This window comes from Chinchilla lanigera, unplaced genomic scaffold (assembly GCF_000276665.1).
Source record: "Chinchilla lanigera isolate Chin_1 unplaced genomic scaffold, ChiLan1.0 scaffold00008, whole genome shotgun sequence".
Lineage (NCBI taxonomy): Eukaryota > Metazoa > Chordata > Mammalia > Rodentia > Chinchillidae > Chinchilla > Chinchilla lanigera.
In genome coordinates this window covers 23,418,310-23,435,477 of record NW_004955409.1, presented here as the reverse complement: position 1 = coordinate 23,435,477, position 17,168 = coordinate 23,418,310, and the positions used below count along the sequence as shown (strand labels likewise).

The following is a 17,168-nucleotide window of genomic DNA, read 5'->3' as shown; positions in this document are numbered from 1 at the left end:
TGAATAAAATATAGACTGAGGTAGCAAAGGCCAAGTAAGAACAGCCACCGAGACGGCAAATGAAAAGAAATACCAGATCGTTGTGGGAAATTACGGTAAGTGCATCACCAGAGACTTAAAAAATGAAGGTAGAAATTCCTACCTCATCTCTATTTTACTTTCCTGCTTGGGCAAAGCAAAACCTAGATAACTTGTAGAGTTTGACTGTAAATTATTACACATTTAGTCAGGTGGTGTTAACAGTCACAACTTTAGTTCCAGATGGGGTAGGTATATTTACTGAAGCAATGAAAAAATTTCTTGGCATCAGGTTTGCAGCTGTTGAACTGGCATGCTTTCTTTTCCATCCCTGTAATTTAGGAAATAAGATGAAGTCTACATTTACACAGCAGGGGCAACAATTTGTATCTCAGCTGTGCTGCCTGACACATAGACAGTCCTGCACAGAGTCTAGGCTGAACTCCAGTCCAAGTAGACTATAATTTCCCCAGTCATGCTGGAGCCACTGTTAGTTTCAGGCCAACACTCTTCTTAGCATTTGACTTTCATAATTTCCTAATTTGACTGATGGACTTCGGTGGCATTGACAGTAGATACTGGTGACTTAGTATAAGTTTAGAGCCAGTATCTAAAAGCTCTGTGGAGATTTGTTTTTTCCTTTCTCATACTTTTGGAAACTTCTGAAGGGAATTTCACTATAAACACCTGGACCACATGGCAGTAACTTTTCTCAGTGGAACTTAACCTGGCTTTCCTTTCAAGTGAGAGTTTTTGAACTGAAAACTCCTTTAGGTCTAAGAGCTGAGTAAGAGCTAGCTGTAGAGACTTTCAGACTTCTGTACTGTACTGGTTAAGTTTACACCTAGAAGATTTACAATTTCTCACCCAGGTAAGTTAAAGAACACTTTTAACAGGCTTCGGGTCTATCTTATCTTTGAGGGCTTGTAGTAATTTAGTTATTGCTACAGACACTTGCAAGTTAAAATACTGTTATTATTCTGTCTCTGTGGTTTGTTGTAATCGTGTCTTCCATGTGGCAAAGCAATTTTAGCTTCAATTTCTGTCCCAGAATCTTATTATTCCCATTAGGATTTTATCTTAGACACTTTCCTTATTGCTGAGATATAATATCCAGTGGTCACAGTTTAAGGAAGGAAAAGTCTTGTTTTGGCTCTGCTTTCAGTCCATTGTTGGCTGGCTCCAAGCTGGGAAGGATAGACAAAGACATGGTGGAGGAAAAGCACCTTTATGGCATGGTGGCTAGGAAGTAGAGAGTCAAACACTATAATTTTCACTCATATTTATGTCTCCCCACACGCTCACACCTATATTTCAGCTTCTGTTTCTTCTCTAATAGCAACATTACCTAGATGCACAGATTGTATATTTAACAGGTACTGAAACTATTCTTTTATTCTGAAAGAAGTAGCTAAGTGGTTGCACACTGTAATCATTATTGTTCTCCTATTAAGTGGTAGCTACTTGATTTCCCAGTGGATTGCCTTTTATCTAAACATCATTCTTTGCTAGTACTGATCATAACTTGAGAAGTTTGGATATTACCATGTGCCATGAACTGTACTTGTGTGTAATTTTACACTGGTGAGGAGGTTATCCTGGAATCCTAATGAGTGTGTTTCCTGAGTCCTTTCTAGTGCCAATTACCATGTCAGTCTGGTCCCCATAGTAAATGGCTCTCTTCACTTAGGATATTCTGGGATAATATGATACACAAGCAATTTACAAGGTTGAGGATCCAGGGAAACCACAAGTGATAATGCTTGTTATGGACTAACAACTGTTGGTCAACTTATAACCTCCAGCTGAACTGAATAAGTGTGGTACTGGGCGTGGGAGGCCAACCTGAGGGTTGTTGGTGGCAGCATAAGAGGCAGAACTGGAGAAGAAGAAGAGAAGCTGTTGGGAGTTGTTCGAGATGTTGGTGTTCTTGGGGCTGCTGTTGGTTCTTTTGAAGGACCTTGTCATGCTAGCTTTCCTGATAAACTTAGCTGTTGGAGTGCTGGACCTGGTTGTTGCTAAGAATGGCTACAGTTCACTTTGGGAGAGCTCTGGTCCTCACTTTGAGCATCACTTCTTGGCTACAAAGGGAAAGATGGTGCACTTCTAAGTCTCTTGGAGAAGCTTCTCATGCTGGCTTTCCTGATAGGAGACTGGCTGTTTTCATCATCAGAGGAGCTCAGGACTTCACTATCGCAAGGATGGCTAGGGTACCTTTTGGAGGAATTCTGGTTCTTACTTTCAGCATTGCTTCCTGGCTCCAGTGCAGATCCCTCAGCCTGCTAGCACAGATCTTCTGCCTTCTGAAAGAGACTTTCTAGCTTCCACCACTGACCTTTGGGCCTTCCCAGCACAGATCCATCAAACAAGCCTGCATGAGGTATTGTCGTGGGCTCTTGGCCTCTGGTTGGACTCATGGGATGCACTGTTATGAGCTCTAGGTCTTCAGCTGGTGTCATGCAGGACATTATGTGAGATCCAAGCCCTCAGCTGGATTCTTTGGTCTTTGGTGTTTGGACAGGTTTCCTGCACTCTTTTTGTATATAACTTAGGGTGATTATTATAAAATAATTCTATAAACTATGTGTCCTGTATTAAACTGTTCCTCCTTGTGAAACCCCAAACTACAACAATGTTGTATCCTGTGGTTAGAAATAGCCACTTTCTACCCTTCAATTTGAGAGCACAAAAGGAAGAGCTGCATATAAAAGGTTTCCTTGAAGGAAGTAATGATCTTTGGTCAAGGGTCATAGCCAGTTTGACCTGATCCTTCATGCAGGAAGCAGAAGAACAGACAGCTTGACTTGATTTTACTGTCTTTTATTGGAATTCTTAATTTCATGCATTGAATGGGAAAACAAGACCAGGGAATTTAGGGATATAGTCTGTACAGATTAGTTTTTCAAGGCATAGATCAAGGTGGAGAAGGAGGGAGATAAATGTAGAAGTACAAACAAAGCACTACATGCAAAGGTTCTTTCCAAGATGACATTTGGGTAGAAATATTAATTTAGGGGCAAGCCAGTCAGAAGAGCTGGAAAGCACAACAGTCATGAGGCTTGTTCTGGATGATGTGCCTGAAGAATAGAGAATGAAGGAGAGAGTAGTGGTATCAGATCTAGGTGGGGTCCTCATCCTGTGGAATGCTATATGACTGGTGAAAAGCTTGATTTATGTTGTAAGCACTAAGGGAAGCTTTTGGGGAGAGTGACACAGTGAATTTTCATTTCTAAAATACTTATTGAGCCCCATATGGAGGACAGACTGTGCCAGGGGCAAGGGAAGAAGCAGGGAATTGAGAAGTTATTGTACTCCAGGCAGAGTAGATGAGGGTGGCTTGCACTAAAGTGTGAAGAGGAGTGGGGACTGTAAGAAAATGTCAATACTGAAAGGGCAGAAAACTGACTTTTCTTACCTTACTCTAGTGTTTAGCTGTAAGTTTTTCTCATAGTGTATACTCAATAAATACTTACAACAAAACTTTGAAAATGTTTTGTTCTTCCAATACAATGTGTTTATCCTGTCTTTCATGGCTAGTACAGTACCAGGCATACCATGTATGTTAATAAAATGAAAGCTATTTGCCAATGAAGAATTTTAGAATAATCATAACTGGAAGAATTTGAAATCGTACACAGTGTTATCTAATTGGAGAGTTTACTAGAAAGGTTAAAGTCTGTGGTGTTTACTTGGAAGTCTGCTTTGTATCAGCTCTTTCTTTATTCCTACCTTTTTGTTGGGGGGGATTTTTTGAGACAAAGTCTTGTCAGGCCGTTCAGGCTGACACTGAGCACACTATGGAGCCCAGGCTGGTCTCAAACTCATGGCAATCCTCCTGCCTCTATCTCCTGAGTGCTGGGATTACAGGCGTGTGCCACCACACCTGGCTATTCCTACTTCTTCAAATTCATGCCCTGCATATCCTCTGGGGGAGGCATTTCCTTCCTCACATCATATTTATCTTCTTTTTCTGCATTTTTTAAAAAGAAAAATACAAATAAATAACAACAAAGACAAAAACAATAAAAACGATTCAGGATTTCAGAATGAGATGATAAAAATTAACAGTGGTACTATCTTTTTTATTCTCCATCGTAATTCTGCTGGCAGAGGTTGAGGATAGAGTGTATGAATTAAACCTCAGTATTTCAGTACTTTGGGAAGTTACTTTTTAGACTGTCAATCTTGCTATTACAAACTTGACTGAGATTCTTCATACTATGTTACAATTTTAATGCAAAGGTACACTTGGGTTGTATAAAATCAGCATGTAATTTTATTTTGATAACAGAAAACTAGTAATTTTGTATGCAACTGCATTGATTTCTTAACCAGAAGCATAACTACAAGATCTGTAACTAAAAGATCATTCCTTTTAAAACCAGATCAGTATCTCATGGAATACTTCCTGGACAGAAGAAATATTTCCTCAGAGTTCCATTATATGAACGTCTAACACGTAGCCCCAGTTTACCTAATATTTTAAATTTCGATAAATTGGTCAAAAGGAAAGGAGGAATGCTAGAAAATAGTGACCCTTACATGTGGGTCCGTGATACACTCTTTAAAGATAAACTTCAGAAAACCACCACAAATGTTGTTGAAGTAACTGTAAAAAGAGACCTTCCTGAAAGCACAGAGGAACCACCAAAAGTACAGTTAAGTGATTCTTTGGCGTGTGATCTCCCACCAGAGGTCATAAAACATTATGAGTCTGAAGTGGAAATCTTGACTGAAGAAATCAATGAGAAGAAAACATTTCCTGCATTTGCATATTGTAGACGTGGAGCAATTTATAGGAAACTGGGCAAGTTGCAGAGTGCCATGAACGATCTACAGGAAGTAAGTTTTATAAAAAAGGCCAATATTTACCATTTACATTGCTTTTAATTATGTAATATTTTAAAGTGGAATTTTGAATAATGAATTAATTATTAGACTATTGTATATCAGATTGTGAAAATACAATTATTGGCATTTTAAAGTAATTAATCATAAAACACTAGATTTTTGCTTATAGATTGGGAGGTTTTATATTATACACATGCAAAACCACTGGGATCAATAGTGTTTGGAAAATTTATTTAATAAGACTTTTTGCTTTGGCAAATCAACTTTAATTGGATTTAAATATTTTTTTTTCTAGGCTATTCTCTTGGAGCCATTGTTTCTCAATGCCTATTGGCACCGGCATTTCATTTATATATTTCAAGACAAAATGAATGAGGCTTTGGATGACTTGAATTATATAAGTAAATATAATAAAAATAATGCAGGTGGGTTGTCTCTGGAGACAGTTATATTACCTATATTTTATCTCAATTTTTGTTATCTTTTGTTATTATAAAGATTTATAAATCACTAGCTATGTAAAATGGTTGTGACTTTTCATCAGTTAAAGTGTTCATTCTTAGTGTTGTAAATTTAGGCTTCAAACAACCCTATATTGCTTTCAAAGTACTCATCATGGTTTAAAATGTGGATTACATGACAGTAAATTGATTCCTTACTGCTCATCTCACAAGACTATGAACTTAAAATTCTAGTTTTACAAGTGATTTACAAATCTTTTTTGACCACAGATCTTGGAATGAGAGTTGTGTTATTTCTGGGACTTCTTGGTTGGATTAAGTTCATAACCTTACCATGTGGAAAAATCCTCTGAGCAAGTCAAACCACTAGACATGGAACTCCTAAAAACGTAAAAATATCATACTCGTTTTTGTAGCCTCACTCCCTCCACAGACCTGCAGATATATGAGCTTAAATATTTTTGACCAATGCTGATCTGTCTACTGAAATTCCATGAGATTTTGCACCATCAAAGTCTTTCTACTCTTATCATTAAAAATAATTTTAGACATACAGGAAGGTGAAAGGTAATTTTTGTCACTTCAAATGAAGAGTACTTTTAGCTACAAAAGAGTGTATCTATTTGACAACAAATTTGGCATTATTGAAATTTTTAAAAAGTTAAATGATAATTGGTTGAACTACATTTTTGGAAGGAAAGGCTTTAATTTTTTAAAGAAATCATAGTTAAAAAGATTATAACACTAAATTTTATCTTTCATTTTTAAAATTAGATGTGTATTTGTCTAAGGCTGAAATTTACAGAAGAAGCAACAACATTACTTTGACAATTCTAAACTATAGCCAGGCAATTAAGTACAGGCCCACAGATGCTGATATCTATTTCAGGAGGGGTGAAGTTTATGAAAAAGAGAACAGAATGCTGGCCGTTGATGACTTTTCTAAAGTAAGCTTTTCCCTATATAATGTTGCTATTTTAGAACACAAAATTCTTATGCTTATAGTACATAGCAAGTTCTTGAGAAAGTCTCTTCATGTAATTTATACGATCAAAATTAATTTGTTGGAGGATAAAACACAAAGCTTTTATTATTGATATTGATCGTAGCACTTCAATGATTTTTTAAAAATTTTCATGAATAAATCGATTCACATGAAAGAGTTGGATGTGGGACCCTGAGACAACTCCGGAGGGGCCTGACTTTTCCAGAACTGTGCAACTAGGGTGGGGGTAGGTTGTATTTCTCACAGAATTTCATGTGAATTAAAAAGGAAACATATTAGATTACATCAATGGGGATTCAGTCAGTCAAATCAAATGTAGATTAGTCCCTAAGATGAAGGAAATTGTGGCATTGTTCATTCATTACACCTTGGTATCCAGAGTAATAAGGGTTACAAAAAAGTTTAGAAATTGCTCTTCCCTTTCAAACAATAGAGAAAGTTGTTTACTACTTTTTAACTCTTCCTTTTTTTATTAGTATATGTTTATGTAAACATACATTCATCTTGGGAAGTTGAGATATATATCTATATATAAAGATAGAGTCTTTATCATTTTTGATCCTCTTCTCTCTACCCTTTCCTCTTCTCCCTTCTCTGAATTCCTTTTTGCCATTTCTAAAGAGAAAAGAAAAGTCTGCCTGCCTGTATCTTACCGTCTCTTCCTTATTTTGCTCTTTCATATATATATATATATATATATATATATATATATATATATACACATTTTTTTTTCTGGTACCAGGAATTGAACTCATGACCTTGCATTTGCCAGGCAGATGCTGTGCCATTAAGCAAAATCCCCAGCCCCTGCTCTTTCAGTTATTTCTATTTTGGGTCTCTCATGTAAGAGAAACCATGTGATATTTAACTTTCTGTGTCTGACTCAATTCATTTAAAAATTATGGTCTCTTAAGTCATCCAGTTTTTAGCAAATGACTCAAATTTATCCTCTCTGGCTGACATATTTATTCACATTTCCTTTAACCATTCAACCTGTCGATTGGCATCTAATCTCTTTCCATAATTTAGCTATTGTGAATTGCACTGCTATAAACATGTGTATGTATGTATCACTGTATCACTGTGGTATGTTGAGCTCTTTGGTGATATTGACCTTGCTGTTTCTGTTTAGAAATGCTTCAAAAATTTTCTACCATTCACATTTGTTGGTCATGAATTTCCTTGATTCTCTTTGTCATGGAAGGTTTTTATTTCTCTATTGATTTTAAAGAATAATTTTGTAAGAAAGTGAGGTTTATTTATTTATTTATTTATTTGGTGCCAGGAATTGAACTCAGGACCTTGCACGTGCCAGGCAGGCACTTGTGCCACTGAGCTGTATCCCTGGCCCAATTTTGTAAGGTATAGTAATCTAGGTTGACAGTTATTTTCTTTCAGGATTTGAAAAACTTCACTTTAAGCTCTTCTTTGCTCTGAGAAATCTGCTCTTGTTCTTATAGGCTTACTTTTATTGGTTACTTGATGCTAATTTTTCTGATGGCTTTTAATATTCCTTCTTGTACTGAATTTCTGGGATTTTGACTGTGATGTGCCCTGGAGCATTTCTATTCTCATTGGGTCTATTTAGTATTCTGAATGCCTTCTTTACCTGGATATCCAGTTCAGTCTTTAGATCTGGAATATTTTCTGCAATGATTTTGGTGAATACATTTTTATACACTTAGTTTCCTTCTCTGTCCCTTCTTTGACATATAAAAATTCATAGGTTTGTTCCTTTAGAGTCATCTGTGAACTCTTTATGGATATTGCATCTTGTTTATAAGCTAGTATATAAATGATACCCTGTTCAAATTCTATGTTAGGAGACTAGGACTTCTAGTCAATAACTTTTGAGGAGAGACAACCTGACAAGTCAATGTAGAAATGATAGTTAGCACTCTTATACAGTTGCTCACAAACATATGACCCTTACATACATTCTGAAATAGAAAAAAAGTAGTTTTTTATAATAGCTTCTCTATACAAGCAAAAAAGGGAGGATGGAAAGACTTGTGATTGTGTGAGAAGGGATGTGAGGAAAGAGAGTGGGGGACCAATTTTAGTAGGTAGTAAAATGGGGATTGAGTCCAATTAATGACCTAACACCAACACTACTTTTTAAAAACCTATGAGGGGAGATTCAACATGGCTGAATAAAGGAAAAATCACACTGGAGCTTCTCAGAGAAAATCAACTTACAACACAGGTAATGGGAAGAAAGGGAGGGACATAAATCCTGATACTAAAGTTAATCTGAAGTAAGAGACTTGTAGATCAAACAAAACATAGGCATAGACTTATAAAATGATAATCCAGGCCACAGGGCAGCCAGTGGGTTTACCACCTGTGGGATCAGAGCAGGAACCACCATTCCCAGGAAGGTCCCCCCAAAATGGAGAGACTGCAAATGTGTTGCAAACTCAATCCACACATGATAGATGTAGATATAATGCCCCTCTCCTCTTTTGATTTCCTGCAAACAGAAGACACTGCAGCCTGGCAACAAATTTCACTGGCACATGCAGGAATAAGTGACTGCTCCCTACTCAGCCAGCTGCTAGTTTTTTGTTTTGTTTTGTTTTATTTAGTTTTTTTTTTTTTTCTTCTTTTTCGTTTTCTTTTTCTGTTGAGCACCATAACTGCTAACTGGAACCCCTAGTGATGAAAAGGTTAAGGACTGGACATGGGATTAAAGATTGCTAGTGAAACAACACAACCCCTCCTGCCCTAGGACTAGCACAAGAGAGGGCCTTGGACCACTGATGCTGTTGCAATCTGAGGCAGCCAGATCAAGGAGTGGGAAATGATCACTTATCTGTGACCAGCATCCTTGGGCTGGGAAGTCAGCACCCCAACCTGTGAACAGCCTCACAAGCAGCACAGAGCTGTGGGGACGGGAAGTGGGAAACAAGTGCTCCCACACCTTGTGACCAGCAGTTCAAACAAACTTGGGCTGAGAAGTCAGCATTTCTTCCAGCCTGTGACAACCAGCACAGGACAAGGGCGGCAGATGGAGAGGAACCAGCTGTGTGGAACAGAGCAGGCTGTGCAAGGTCTGGGATTCTCCAACTGTATACAGAATTGGGAGGAACCTTGGGCTGTCTCTGTCTGAGGGCAACACAGCAACTAGGAGAGCAGCACAGAGACAAACAGGGTAAGGAGATGTGGGTGGGCCATCCAGAAAGCTACTGGTTAAAGGTGGGCCACAGCCACCACATTCAGAGGCCAAGATCAGTCCCACATCCAGCAATAATCCTACTGCAGGATTGGTGGGCCTCTGATTTGAACACTTTTTTATTTTATTTTATTTTGTTTTATTTGTTTATGTGTACTTTCCTTTTTCTGTCTCATTGGGGTTTTTTTGTTTGTTTGTTTGTTTATACATATAGTTTTGTTCTATTCATCTTCTTTCTCTCTTTCCTCAACTATCTCTCTTGATCTTAGGATATCTTTATGTAAGTGAACATTGACTCTAGTCTTTCTGGCTTGCTTTGATAATCTTTTGCTTTCTCCTTCATTCTTTCTCTCTTTCTCTTGTCTCATTTCCTAAAGCTTGCATAATCATTATTTCTCCTCCAACTTTACTTTGACTAGATTTCTCTTCGTTCATCTTTTTTGTCCCCTATACCTTTTTTTTGTTTTGTTTTGTTTTGTTTTTTTGTTTTTTTTCCTGGTACCAGGAATCAAACTTATGACAACCTCATGCTTGACAAGCAGGTGCTGTGCCACTGAGCTAAATCCCCAGCCCCTCCCCTATACCTCTTAAATTTCCCTACCACAGGGAAGAGTCATTCTATTAGTGGGAAGCTCATTGCTTACAACTTCCTGACTTATGTTGGGTTTTGTTAAATAACTTTAGATCTTTCCACTATGGTTAGAAATTAAGAATTACTGCAGTTTGTCAGTTTCCAGTCTGTGCTTGATGCTATTGTTATTGCTAGTTGTACTACTTTAGCTGGGAAGGTGTACCTGTTATAATCAGTTGTTCTCCCTTGTATGACAATACTGTGACTGTCTGGGATCATAACCATCTCCTTAGTCCAGATCTAAAGGACTGAGTGCTAAGCCAAATATATAGCAAAATCTATCATTAATTAATTACGAAGGTAGAATCTTGGGGCAGACACATAAACCAAGAGCCTCCTACACATAGAAGACACATCTGAAGAACAGATATTTCCTAGAGTGGCCTTGATACTAGTGATAAAGATGCTTACTATAAGAAATTTACAGGCATCAACACAGAAAAAAAAAATAGAAAATGACAAGATGCAGAAGCAAAACCCAACCCAAGCCCCCAGTCCACTCAGAACAAGTCCAAGGAACAACAAGGTAGAGGAAAAGGAAGGCTGCCCATCTGAAATCTCTGCAATGATAGCAGCAGAAGTTTAAAAACAGGTGCATGAGACTATAGAGGAAATCATATCAGAAATAATCTCCCAGGTAAAATAACAGATGATCATGAAGAACTTACTCAAGTCTAGAATAGACATACATAGAAAATAGAGAAGTATAGGAAAATGGTGGAAACTATAAATGTCAACATAGGAAAGAAATGGAATCCATGAAACAGATTCAAACAGATATTAAAAATTAAAATTCCATTGAAAGTTTGCAAAACTACATGAATGAAAGTGGAGACAGAATTTCAGACCTAAAAGACAGGATTGCAGCTAGTGTCACAAGAAAGATCTCTTAAAAATTACAAATTACCATGAAAAAATGATCCAACAGCTGCAAGACGATGCAAAGAAGAATAATGTAAGTTTGATTGGAGTCAATGAAAAAGCAGGAGCCTGCACAAATGACATAAAAATACTATTTGCAGAAGTAATGGCAAAATATTTCCCCAATATTGAAAAAGAATTTGACATACAGTAAGTGCAGCATATAGAATTCCAATTATTCATGATCACAATAAATATACACCAAGGCATATAATCAAAATCCCAGAAATTCAGTACAGGAACAGATTATTAAAAACTGTTAGAGAAAAAATCACCTACAAAGGAAAGCCTATCAGAATTACAGCAGACTTATCAAGCCAAACCCTTAAGTCAGGAGTTTAGAGTGAAGTATTCCAAGTCATGAAAGAAAATTACTTCCAACCCAGATTGATGTACCCTGCGAAAGTGTCTTTCAGAACTGAGGGAGAAATAAGATATTTCCATGAAAAAGAACAGCTGAAAAAATTCATGACCACCAAACCAGCTCAGCAATGTGTTCTGAGAGGTATTGCAGAGAGAGATAACAATGTGCCCAAATACAAGAACACCAATAGAAAGAAGTCACCAGGCAGGGCAAGCAGTTGAACAGAGGGGAAAGACAAGGAGCCAATAGAAGAAAATAATATGACAAGGATAAACCAAAACATGTCAGTTATAACCATCAGTGTAAATGGTCTCAATTCACCAACCAAAGAAACAGACTGGAAGAATGGATCAAGAAACAAGATTCACAATATGTTGTATACAAAAAATACATTTAACTAAAAAAGAAGATCAAAGACTGAAAGTCAAAGGATGGAAAATAGTATTCTATGTGACTGGAAACTGGAAAAAAGCAGGGGTAGCTATTGTATTTGAAGACAGTGTGAACTTCAAGCTAAGACAAATCAAAGAGATAAAGAAGGTCACTACATTCTCGTTAAGATAAAACTAAGAGAAAGAGATAACAATCATAAATGTTTATGTACCAAATACAAGAACACTCAACTCTATAAAACAAATAATAGACATGAAAAATCAAATAAGCACTAATACAATTGCAATGGGGGCCCTTACACCTTAATACCCCAGCTCAACTTAACAAAAATATTCATAAAGAACTATCAGAACTAAGCCAAACGTGTGAACAAATGAATTCAGTAGATATCTAGACTGTGTTCCACTCAATAGCATCAGTATACCCATTCTTGTCAGCTGCACATGGGACATTATCCAAAATGGAGCACACACTAGCTCATAGAACGTGCTTAAGTAAATAGAGAGGAATTGAAATTATCCCATGAATATTATCTGATCATAGTACAATGAAATTGGAAATCAATGGCTCAAGAAACTAGAAAAATTCCATAAACACATGGAACTTAACACTCTACTGAACAACAAATGGGTCACAGAAGAAATTAAAGAAAAAATTAAATAGTATCTACAGATAAATGATAAAGATGATACAACATACTGAAACTTATGGGATATAATGAAAGCAGTCTTACGGGAAGCATAGTGATGATTACCTATATCAGAAAGACAGAACAAGTGCAAATAAACAACCTAATGTTGAATCTCAAATTTCTAGGAAAAAAAAAAAATCAAGTTAAGCCCAAAGCTTGTATTAGGGAAGAAATTGTATAGATCAGAGCAGAAATTAATGCAATTGAAACTAAGAAAACAATACAAAGAATCAATGAATTGAAGATTTGATTCTTTGAAATATTAAATAAAATTGATAAAACCTTAGGCAACCTTCTCAAAAAGAAAAGACTCGAATGCATGGAATTAGTAATGAAAAAGGAGAAATCACTCAGAACCTGATGAAATCTGGAAGATCACTGTTACGGCTTGTGTCTAGAAGTTCTCCAAAGCCTCGTGTAGCCAGTGGGCAGGCTTTTCAGAAGTGTTGAATCTAGAGTTTGTGATTGACTGGTGGTCCAATGTTGGGAATAAGGTGTGAGGGCTATACCCGCCTGATGGTGGATAGCCTGCATACAATATAAAGGACAAAATGAGGCTCATCCTTTGTCTCTCTGTCCCTGTCTTTGTCTCTTTTCTCTCACTGTTTTTCTCTCTTACATTTCCATGAACTGTTACCCCTTGGTCAGGTGCCACCCTACCTTGGAGCCAGCCAATTATGCACTGAAACCCTTACAAACTGTGAGCTAAATGAACCTTTCATCCTTAAGTTTGGGCATCAGTTATTTTGTCTTGGCAATGAGAAAAGTAACTAAGACAGTCATCAATACCTACTTAAAGAAAGTTTGTCCTAATAAAATAGAGAACACAGATGAAATGGAAAGATTCCTAGATATATATAAACCAAGGCTGAATCAATAACATATAAAAATTCTAAATAACCCAATGGTAGTTGTTGAAATTGAAAATGTAATTAAAAATCTACCAACAAAGAAAAGCCCAGGTCTTTATGGATACACAACTGAGCTCTACAAGAAATTTAGAGAGGACCTAATGCCATTCCTCTTCAAACTCTTTAATGGAATTGAGAGGGAAGCAATAATTGCAAATTCACTTCTTGAAGCAAGTTTACCCTGATTCCAAAACCAGAGAAGTGCCCAACCACAAAAAAGAACTACAGGCCAATCTCTGTAATGAACATAAATGTAAATGTCTCCAATAAGAGACTGGCAAACAGAATTCAGCAAGTCATCAAGAAGATTATACAAGATTATACATGACCAAGATTATACATGACCAAGAAGGATTCATCCCAGGCATGTAGGGATGTTTCAATATATACAAATCAATAAATGTAGTACACAAAATCAACAGAGCCAAAGACAAAATTGACATGATCATCTCAATACATGAAGAAAAAGCATTTGATAATGTCCAGTGCCCATTCGTGATAAAAACCCTAAAGAAAATCAGATGGTTTTTACCTCAATCTGATAAAAACCATTTATGGCAAACCAATAGCCAGCATCATACTAAATGGTCAAAGGCAAAGCTTTCCCTCTAAACTCAGGAATAAGACAGGGATGGCCACTGTCATCAATCATGTTCAATACAGTTCTCAAAAATCAGTCATAGAAATTAGACAAGAGAAAGAAATAAAAAGAATAAAGGTAGAAAAGGAAGAATTTAAATTATTATTATTTGCAGATGACATCATATTCAACATAGAATATCCCAAAAACTCCACCAAAAGACTTCTAGATTTAATAACTAAATTCAGTAGTGCAGCTGTGTAACAAGTCAACACTCAAAAATCAATAACATTCCTGTACACAAACAAACTCACAAAGAAATTAGGGAAACCATAACTTTCACAATAGCATCCAAAAAAAAATCGAATACTTCAGAATCAGTTTAACAAAGGAAGTAAAGATCTATACACTCAAAATCACAGTACTCTGAAAAATGAGGTGGAAGAGGACATCAGAAAATGAAGAGTTCACTTCCTCATGGGTAGTAAGAGCTAACGTAGTGAAAATGGCCGTACTTCTGAAATTGTTAAACAGATTTAATGCTGTATTTTTTAAAAGAAAACATTAGAAATGATACAGAGCTTCACTAAACAAGGTGATAGGAATTCAACAATGATTCTTTGCATATTATTGTCTTTAAATTAGTTGTTGAGATTACCAGATATAAGCATGCAAAATTGGTAAAAAAATTTAACTATTAACTGTTCCTTTCAATAAACCAGTACACTTGCTATTGTTGTTTTCTTTTGTAAAAAAAGAGCTCCCCCCAAAATATTATTAATATACCTCACAGAACTAGACAAAACATTCCTAAAATTCATTTAGAACCAGAATAGACCTAGAATAGCAACAGCAACTTTGGGCACCAAAGCAAGTTGGGGGCATCACAATCCAAGACTTGAAATTATACTACAAAGCTGTGATAAAATCAGCATGTTATTGGAAAACAAACAAAACAAACAAACAAACAAACAGACCTGAGGATCAGTGGAACAGAATAGAAGATACAGATGCAACTCCAAACACATTCATCTACCTTATCTTTGACAAAGGGGCCAAAAATGTTCACTGAAAGGATAGCCTCGTTAATAATTGTTGCTAGAAAAATTGACTTTCCACTTGCCAAAGACTAAAACTAGGCCCATGTCTATCAGTATGCACTAAACTAAAACCAAAATGGATCAAAGCTCTAAATTTTATTTTATTTTTTTTTTTGGTTTTTCTCCGGTACCGGGAACCGAACTCACGACCTTGCGCTTGCCAGGCAGGCGCTTTGCCGCTGAGCTAAATCCCCAGCCCCAAAGCTCTAAATTTTAAAACAGAAACACTACATCTGCTGGAAGATAAAATAAGTACAACTCTGAAGGACAGAGGTGCAGGCAAAGATTTCATGAACAAAAACCCTATCACATGGAAAATACTACAAAGAATCATCAACTGGGATCTCATCTTGTTAAAAAGCTTTTGCCCAGCAAAGGAAATTACCAACAGGTGAAAAGACAACCCACAGAATGGAAAAAATTTTAACCAGTTGTTCATCAGCAAAGACTAATGTCTAAAACATATAAATGTAAAAAAAAATCAGACTTCTTAAATTCAAAGATTCAATTTAAAAATGGTCATCTGAAATGATTACACACTTCTCGGCTGAAGAAATATAAATGGCAAGTAGGTATATGAAAAAATGTTCAACATCACTGGTCACTCAAGAGATGCAGATTATAACAATGCTGTGATTTCATCTCACTCCAGAAATAATGGCTATTATCAAAGCATCAATCATTAACAAATGCTGGAGGGGCTGTAGAGGAAAAAGGAACCCTTTGCCACTGTTGGTGGAAATGTAGACTGGTGCAAGCACTGTGGAAATCAGTGCAGAGATTCCTCAAGAAACTAGGATTAGAGGTTCCATTTGACCCAGCCATTCTCTTTCTATGTTTCTTCCCAGTAGAATTAAAAGCATCACACCACAGAGATATATGCACACCTGTGTTTATAGTGGTATAGTTTGTAATAGCTAAATATTCAAAGCAACCCACATGCCCTTCAACTTATGAATAGATAAAAAAGATTTTTTATATAAATGAAGTATTACTCAGCCATAAAGAAAGATAAAATTGAGACATTTATAGCTAAATGAATGGACTGTAAGGCATAATAAGTGAAATAAATCATATACATGTGCAAATATTGCATTATCTCTCTGGTGTGAGATACTGAGAATGTAAATGAGAACCAAAATGTACAGTAGATATTATAAAATGGGAAGAAACTGTTCAAAGGGAAAAGGAAACTAGGGAGGTGGAAGGGGAAAGGAAGGAAGGAAAGAAAAAATGAGAATAGAAGATAAAATGAAAATAGCACTTTGTGAATGGGGGGGAGGGAGTTTGAAAGGAAGAAGTGGAAAAAGAAAGAGGAATCAAGGTATATCATGTAGGGCTGGGGATATAGCTCAGTGGCATAAGTGCCTGCCTGGCAAGCACTAGGTCCTGAGTTCGATTCCCAGTACCAAAAAAAAAAAAGATGTATCATGTACAGGCACAAATTCCCTATAATGTATATGATCATCATGTATACTTAAATTGTACCAATAGATATAAATTAAAAAACAAAAATTAAAAAATCCTATGTAACAACCATTGGTGAGGGGGAACCTAGTGTGCTATGTTAAGCTACATCTTTAGATCAACCCCATGGTTTATGTGTAAATTAGAGCAACAGATAAAAAAGGTGAAGAAAAAGATAAGGAAGTATGTATAGGAAAGAGGTGAGAGACGTTAGGGAGAAATAAGAAAAGGATGGAAAGGATAAAGTTATAAGTGGGACATAAGAAAAAAGATAGGGAAATTGTATCCAACTGCCAAACTGATAGTCAAGCATAGTTAGATTACACCAAGATGCAACCTTTGAAGTGACCATATCTGACTTAACTACATAGGATGTTTTACAAGCAGCAGTAGAAAATTGATACACATAGCCATATCCAGAGGGGGCAGTGGTGAAGAGAAGGGAAAGGAAGAGAAGGGAAAGGAAGAGAAGGGAAAGGAAGGGAAGGGAAAGGAAAGGGGAGGGAAAGGAAAGGGGAGGGAAAGGAAAGGGGAGGGAAGGGAAGGGAAGGAAAAGGAAGGGAAGGGAAGGGAAAGGAAGGCAAGGGAAGGGAAGGGAA

General features: G+C 36.7%; 1 protein-coding gene across 1 annotated transcript in view; it reads left to right on the top strand.

Annotated features, from left to right (window-relative positions):
- Nucleotides 1-17,168, top strand: part of Ttc6 (tetratricopeptide repeat domain 6) — a gene marked incomplete in the record, with an annotated part of 231,700 nt that overhangs the window by 145,516 nt on the left and 69,016 nt on the right. The window contains 3 exon segments of the mRNA XM_013510165.1: nt 4,404-4,860; nt 5,165-5,294; nt 6,105-6,277. Coding sequence (XP_013365619.1) covers nt 4,404-4,860; nt 5,165-5,294; nt 6,105-6,277 — 760 coding nt within the window.